Here is a 7611-nt window from a genome sequence, read left to right as displayed (position 1 = left end):
CAGCCCGCTCCTAGTGTTTTAACTAGTCATTTTTCTTTTCTTTTCTTTTCTTTTTTTTTTTTTTTCATTTTTTCAGAGCTGGGGACCGAACCCAAGGCCTTGCGCTTGCTAGGCAAGCGCTCTACCACTGATCTAAATCCCCAACCCCGCTCCTAGTGTTTTAACTGAAAATATTTATTTGAGATTTTAATATCTTTTAGGGTTTTTTATTGAGGGTGGGGGGTAGGGGAGACAGTCTCACAATATAGCCCAGGCTTACCTTAAAATTGCAATATTCATACCTCAGCCTCTGAGGTGCTGGGATTATAGGCATGTACTCACTAACTACTGACTCATCTTAATAAACTGAGAAATTAAAATCTAAATTTACCATGGAGGGGTTGGTTCCAGGGCCTCACAGAGCCTCAGGGACCCCTAACACACTGCCTTTCTTGAGGGCAGGGGAAGGAACACATGAGAACCCAGAAAATTTTTTGGAGGGACTTCTTGTAGATGAACCCAGCATCCCTAAGGTACAAGTATAGGGCAGGCAGGATGAGGATGAGTATCTGAGGGCCTGACTCCAGTTAAATCTCCTCAGACCTGAAACCACAATCCCTCCCTCAGCCATGCCCTACAGCTCCGGCAGGGCCTTCCTCAAGCCGCAGCTCTGCTCAAGGAGCAGGAAAGCAGCACCACCTGCTGGTATAAGAAGGAAATGCAGCTCAGTCCTAATTGACCCCACTCCCCTTTCCTCTTGTCCCTGCCCTTTCTGAAAACTGAACGCAACGCGCCAGTCAGTGCTCTACAGCTAAACTACAACTTATGCCCTTTTCTATTTTTATGTAGAGACAGGATTGTACTAAGTTCTCCAGGACGGCCTGGCACTTGCTATGCTACTCATGAGGATCTTGATCCTGAATTTGTCATCTGGTCTCAGCCTCTCCAGGGCTGGGTACTGGTATGGGCCGTGCTTTGCTCCCAGCTGCCTTTCTTAAAAGACCTCCACCGCATCCTCTTGAGGACTGCTGGTTGCGGTTCTCTAAATGGAGTCATCCTACTAGGTGGGATACATGGCCTGCAGTTACTTTGGCCCAGCACTTTGCAAGAAAATCCTCTGCTCTCCTGACACTGGTGACAAAGTTAGGACTCTAGAGCCCATCTGATTGCTTGGAGAACCATGCCCTCTTCCACTCTCCTGCCAGGGTGGTCCAGAGCTCAAGTACCCTGGACAAGTCCAGGGCCCAGCACAAAAAGACAAGCCGTGCTATCTGACTAGAGTCCTAGCTGTTTTCCTTGAGTAGCAGCTGTTCCAGAGAACGGTCTAAAACTGTTTCTGGGCTCCCAGCTGTTTCTGAGAACTTACTAGAAATGCATGTTCCCAGGCCTCAGACCTGAAGCTTTGACAGTAAGGCCCATCAAACACAACCAAAAATGCTAGGTTAAAGCCATTGCATTGTGTGTGTGTTTTAATTAAATAAACTTTTATTTTAGAATGACTTTAGATTCACAGAAAAGTTGCAGAGACCAAAGGGTTCCCATATATCTTCATCCAGCCCACCCCAGAGATATGATTACAAACTGGAAGGTAACTAAGACCCAGACAGTATGAGTCCTGGTTGACCTGCTAAAGTGCTTTCTCTCCCTGGTCTCTGTTTGGTCCTAAGAATCAATCCAGCACCACAATACACTTTATTCCTTTCAATCTCATTCTCTGGGACACTCAGTGGGTGGGGAAGCTGGTGACCTCACTATTGAGCTGGGAAGACAGAGGCTTGAAAATGACAAGCGTAGCAAGTGCCACCTCACCCTGCTGCTTCCGTTGCCTTGTGGACTCTGGGTTTGCGGAAGCCCCTCTGAATGCCCCGTTATCCACCTCATTCTGCTTATGAATCATCCTTGGAGTGGGGTACCCAGCTCTAGAAGGCACCGTGCCACGACTTCTTCTAGGTTTTAAGAACCTTACTTAAAGGCTGACTTGGCCCCTCTGTGTGCTTATCAATAAACTTGTGAACGGGAGTGCTTATGTGTGGGAGTGAGAAATTCTGTCTCTTGTCCACCAAGATTCATCTGTGATGAAAGATGGCCCCACGTTCTTTATAGTTCCTCCCATTGAGAGCTGGGTCCACTTGCACCCCTGAAATCTAAGGAATGAACTGACCAGTGGAGACACAGTCCTAGCACCGGGGCTGAAGAAACCTTGTCACCTTTTAAAAAAAAAAAGTCAGGGGTTGGGGATTTAGCTTAGTGGTAGAGCGCTTGCCTAGCAAGCACAAGGCCCTGGGTTCAGTCAGCTCTGAAAAAAAAAATGTCCCTGGGTAACAGTAGTACACCCGCACTTAGGAGGTGGTAGAGGCAGATCTCTGAGTTCAAGGCTAGCCTGGTTCTGTAGAGTGAGTTCCAGGATAGCCAGAGCTACACAGAAAAACCCAGTGTCTCAAAAAGAAAAAAGAAAAAAGTGCTTTTCTCACATGTGTAATGTCTGTGTCCACAGAGGCTAGAAGAGGGTATCAGGTCATCTGGAACAGGGATGACTGTGTCATAACACCACGTAAGTGCTCTTAACAGCCGAGCCACCGCCCCAGGTCCTGCTCAGTCACTACTACTCTCCCTTGGAACCCTGAGGCCATCATGAAAATAAGCCTGCTCTGACCTGCTAGAGGGGCAACAAGGTTAACCAAGCCGATGCAACCAACACTTGCTACAATGGCTGGGTGACCCCAGCCTAACCAGCCCCAGCTGAAGTGAGAAGTGACTGGGCTCATGAGCAGGACCAGGCCACACTAGTAGAGCTGCTCAAAGGAGCTTAGCTAACCCACAGAATCACGGGTACGTGAATACTTGGTTAGCTGTTGAGTCTGGGGATGGCTTGTTTCGTAGCAAAGGCTACCTCCCTCTCCTGCCAATGGGATCCCCAATTGTGTTGCAGGGAGCAAAGGGCCTGTTCCAGGATTCCAGGGAATGAACAAGGCAGCCACGCTCAGCTGTGATAACGTTTCCTAATGTCTGCTTTCTTTGCAACTGTGAGTGGCGATGGTCGCCAGCTCAGACCAAGGCGACTGTGCAAACCTCTGAACGAGGTTTTCCTTTCTGACAGAAGTTGGTCTATCGGGGTTCTTTCTCAACAGACATGATTTCTAGAAACACAGCAGCCATCTTGTGACTACGAAGCAAGGAGCAATGAGATTACTGAGAGGAGGCCCCGCCCTCACTGAGCATTGATACGGCACTCCGTTAGATATAATACTGTGTTAGTCACCTGCTCCAGGGTTCAGGCTATGCGGATAACAAGCGTCTCTCACTTAAGCCACGGTGACCTAGGTTTTCCTTCACTTCCTAGTACCTAGTTCATGTAGTGATAAGATATCATAAAGAGTAAAATGGAGAGTCCTTGTCTCCGAGTCCATCTTTCTTACTTCCTCCTCTTGGTACTCCATCAGGGTCAAGGCCGTGTTATCTTTTCATAGACTGAAGAACGGAACCCCCTCATTCTTGGGAGCTAGTCCCTGGGGGCTAGTGCAGAGGCACCAAGAGGCAGACACCCCTCCTTAAGTAGGAAAAGAACATATTCCTTCTATAACGTCTGCCCACGGGGGCCTGCAGGTGTCTTCTGAGCACCAGGAAGTGGTGCTGGTGTGGAAAAGGCGGGAGTGGGGTATCAGGAGGTTGCTACTGCAAGTCTGGTGTGGATGCACCCAGGTACATCCTCAGGTCTGAAAGGGTAGACCTCACGAGCTTGGCAGGAATGGTCTCTCTCTGTAGCTGCTGGTAGGCTGCATAGCGGTGGCAGCCCCCAAAGGAGTAGTAGTAGTCACCGCCTTGGGCCCCTTTGATCCAGAGGACGTCGATGGGGGGCACACTGTCAGGGTCCTCCTAGAAAGAAGGGTCACAGGGTGAGAGCATGGCACTGTGCTTGAGAACCGGCAAGACGTTTTGTTAAGCCAAGTGGAGCTCCTACAGAGAGGGGGCTCGGGCTGGCAGGAGCAGCAGGCTTTCAGCCACCTAGGGGTTGGTTCTGAAAGCTGGTGGGTGGTACCCTGGCAGCTTGAAAATCAGTCCCAAGAGTATTTCAGGCAGAGAAATGGCAGATGCTGGAATGGCAGTGATGGGCTTCCCCCAAGAAAACTTGTGGAGCATTTATTAGAGGCGTGTTAATGATATATCCTGTGCCCACTGCCCACACTTGGGGGGACCACAGCACAGCCAAGAGGTAAGAACATTCTCGCCCTGACAGGGTTTCGGTCCCAGGAGCAGATTGAAGGAAGAAATGACAATGCTGTGAAGATAGACTCATAGGCGACAAGCCAGGAAGGAGACCCATGTGTCTCTCTGAAGTGACAAGGGGCACAGAAGGACTTGGGAAGCTACAGATACGGACTAGTTTAGATTAAAAGCCCAAGTGCCTGAACCATGGCTCCTCTGCAGAGCAGGGAGGGAATTGTGTTGTGCAGATGGCCTCCAAAGTCCAACCAGCAGGGGGGTGGTGGAAGTCAGGGAGGTGATGCATAAAAAGAGTGGCCCTAGGCAGCTGCACCTGGCAGGCCTTGTGGTGGAGGCAGGGCAGAGGGTGGGCTCAAGAATGATCCCCCAGGATGCCCACTTCCTCACCTTTAGGACTTGTGAAACCCACCTAACATAGTGGAAGTCTGCTGAAGAAAGTGGGTTTTAAGGCTCCCAAAATTGAGATTGCCCTGCTTTGCCAAGGCTAACTGAATGGAATCACCAAGTTCCCTGAAAGCAGAAGGCTGTGACAAAAGAGGACACAGTGACCCAAGGTGGGAAGGACTCCACCAGATGCTTCTGCTTTGAAGATGGGAGAGAGGCCCTTAGCTAAGGGGTTCAGTTGTCAACTTGATGAAACCCAGAATGATTTTGGAGGTGGGCCTCTCTGAGCATGCCTGTGGGGGATTATCTTGGTTAGGTGAATTGAGCCGAGAAGATCTGCCCACTGTAGGTGGCGTCATTCCTTAAGCTAGAATCCTGAACTGTATAAAGGGAAGAAAGAGAGCTGTGTACAAGTGGTTTCTCATCATTCTGACTGGAGATACATGACCAATGGCCTCAAGCTCCTGCCTTCGGGAATCTTCTGACATAATGGATTGTCAGTCAAAAGAAGACTTTTACCCTTAAGCTGCATTCCTCAGGATGTTTTGTCACACAAAAGGAAAAGTAACTAAGACTCGGGGAAGTGAATTTTCCCCTTCAGGCCTCAAGAGAACAGTCCGGCTGGTTTCTTATTTTAACTCAACAAAAGAGCTGGGCCTGGTGGAGCCCACCTGTAACCCCAGTACTCGGGAGACTGAAACAGAAGGACGATGAGTTTCAAGCGGCCTAGGCTATATTGAGACACACCCAGTCTTAAAAACCTCAGGACAACACAGCTTTGGACTTGGGTCTTGTTTCAAGCAGTCCCGTTTGTGGCAACATATTCAGGTGGTCTAGGAAGATGAGTCCTTGTCTCCAGAGCCGGTGGCAGCATAGAAAAGAGGTGTCTAAACTAGTCATTAAAATCCATTGGGATCCCAGATATGCTGGGGGCACCCAGGTGTCTATGAGGTCACAGATGGCCTAACCCAATAGGGTGGTCTGGGAAGACCCTGACATCAAGACAGAATGATTACAGAATTAGATGCTCGAAGGAATAAAAAGGTACGGATGCAGCACAATGGCGGTGCTCCTGCCGAACATGCCAAAGCCTGCATGCAGGGGAGCCCAATTCTTAGCATCACGTGCACACAAAAGCTAAAATAATGGCCAAAATGGAGGTGATGGGAGCCCTTCCTGCGGTGGAGAAAGTCTGCCCAAAGTGGTGCTGAGAGAGCATTCCGGGCTATATCCCCTTCCCACACAGCTTGAAGGCAACTGCCAAGATGGCAAAATCCCTGCTCTTGGGAAGTTCACATGGGAAGACGGGACTAAAACATCCTGAGGTGTCTCAGGGCCCACTGCTCAAGAATCTGGAAGAAGGGATAGGAAGCCATCCTATCCTATCTTTGGCCTAACCTGACACAAACTCTAACGCCTAGTTACTGAGGGGACCTTCCTTCCACGATAGACTGACTTTGTCCTTTCCCACTTCCTGGTAGGACAAGATCCTCCCAACAGACATGACACACCCAGACCATTGCCAAGAACTCCAAAGCCAAAAGAGACATCAGGATATGCAGGATGTCTGGGTGTAAAGTCTCACTGTACTATCGTGTAAGCACTTGGCACAGAGCAGGTTGCTTTGAAAAACAAAACAAAACAAAACAAAAACAAACAAACTTCCTGTGCCTCGGTTTCTCCTCTGTACAGATGGCACAGCAGCTACTTCACAGAGCTGCTCTGAGAGGCAAAAATCAGCTCCGGGGTGACCGCAGCACTTTTGAGTATGTGCGTCACGGATCATTAGTTTATGGCCAAGTCCAAGTGAGGTGAGGAATCCAAGGCCCAGGGAGACCCAGCCAGTCCGTCAAGGTCACACAGGTGAAGCCTAACTCCCGCAGATCAATGACCCCGACCCGCGCGCCCTCTCTTTCTCCCTCGCGCGGGCCAGTAGGCTCCGCGGGCTCACCAGGATCGTGTCCACGAGGCTCTGCACCTTGACCGGGTCCAGCACCGACGGCAGCGGCCGGATGAGCACGGCGATTGGCACGTTGTGCACAGTGTCGATGCAGCCAGAGTGGATGCTGCCTCCTTGCGCGCCACTGGGTCCCTGACCGTCGGGCGCCCCAGGCCCCGCACTCGCCCTCCGGAGAGCTCCACCCGCGCGTAGCCCCATATTGCTTCCTTGGCGGACAGCGCCACCCGGCCTCTTTACCCGGCCGGGCTGTACCATCGTGCGGCCGCGGGGGGGCGACGGTTCTGCGCTTGCCCCCACCGAGTGGCTCGGCTCACGCTGTGATGTATCGGCCCCCGCTCCGCTCGACCAGAGCCCCACGTCCCACGCTGTTCTAGCTGCCCGCTGCCCGCTGAGGCGCCCCGCCGCCCCCTCGCGATGCGCTTAATGGACGCGTCGGGTCGCTGACTCAGGGTGAGTTTGCAGGTCGCGGAGCAGAGGCGCGGGTGACGCACAGCGTGGTGACTCAGGCCCTCAGAGGCGAGGACGCGGGCGGGCAGACCTGCCCAGCGAGGATGAGTCGGCTCTCAGTGGGAGCTGGGAACAGTGGCCTCCACGCAGTAGAGCAAGTGTGGTGACCTACTCACATTTCAGAGCGACTCTGCTACCTGAGCGCTATACTAATTCCATTTACAGTGAAGGAAACTGAAGCACAGAAACGTTATGAAACACCCCCCCACACACACACACACACAGACAAGGTATGGAGCTAATGAATGGGTGAGCCAAGGCCCAAATCCGGCAACACTGCTCCATAGATCGCTCTGGATCCCAGCGCAGGCTCATCTAGGCTCAGCGACAGGAATTCACCACAGAGAGTTGTGCTTGAGTTGTGCTGTTTCTGTACAGTTCTGCCCTGAAGTTCCATGTGTCACAAACCCTCAAAACATATCCAGGAAATAGAAGAAGGTGTGATTACTGAAGGTCCTCCCCAAAGTAGGTCCACTTCAGGGAAAGAAAACAAAACAATTAAAACAAAACAAAACAAAAAAAAACCAACAACAACAACAACAAAAAAAAAAAACCCCACC

The 7611-nt window shown here is 51.0% G+C and overlaps 1 protein-coding gene across 1 annotated transcript; it reads right to left on the bottom strand.

Moving 5' to 3' along the window:
* Positions 1-1426: 1426 nt before the first annotated feature.
* On the bottom strand, positions 1427-6987 carry Srxn1 (sulfiredoxin 1). Its single transcript, NM_001047858.3, has 2 exons — positions 6536-6987; positions 1427-3852 (listed from the first exon to the last, which is right to left on the bottom strand). Exons 1-2 carry the CDS (start codon positions 6797-6799, stop codon positions 3649-3651), a joined length of 468 nt encoding a protein of 155 aa, NP_001041323.3. The 5' UTR covers positions 6800-6987; the 3' UTR covers positions 1427-3648.
* Positions 6988-7611: the final 624 nt, after the last annotated feature.

This window comes from Rattus norvegicus, chromosome 3, assembly GCF_036323735.1.
Source record: "Rattus norvegicus strain BN/NHsdMcwi chromosome 3, GRCr8, whole genome shotgun sequence".
Classification (NCBI taxonomy): Eukaryota; Metazoa; Chordata; class Mammalia; order Rodentia; family Muridae; genus Rattus; species Rattus norvegicus.
Note: the sequence above shows the minus strand (reverse complement) of the source record. Positions and strands in the feature narration are given on the sequence as shown.

Bases quoted from the DNA above. Each gene is read 5' to 3' on its own strand.
- Srxn1 (NM_001047858.3), bottom strand. From the start codon at position 6,799: ATGGTACAGCCCGGCCGGGTAAAGAGGCCGGGTGGCGCTGTCCGCCAA. The intron at 3,853-6,535 runs GTGAGCCCGCGG...CCTTCTTTCTAG, and splicing joins GCCTCGTGGACACGATCCTG to GAGGACCCTGACAGTGTGCC.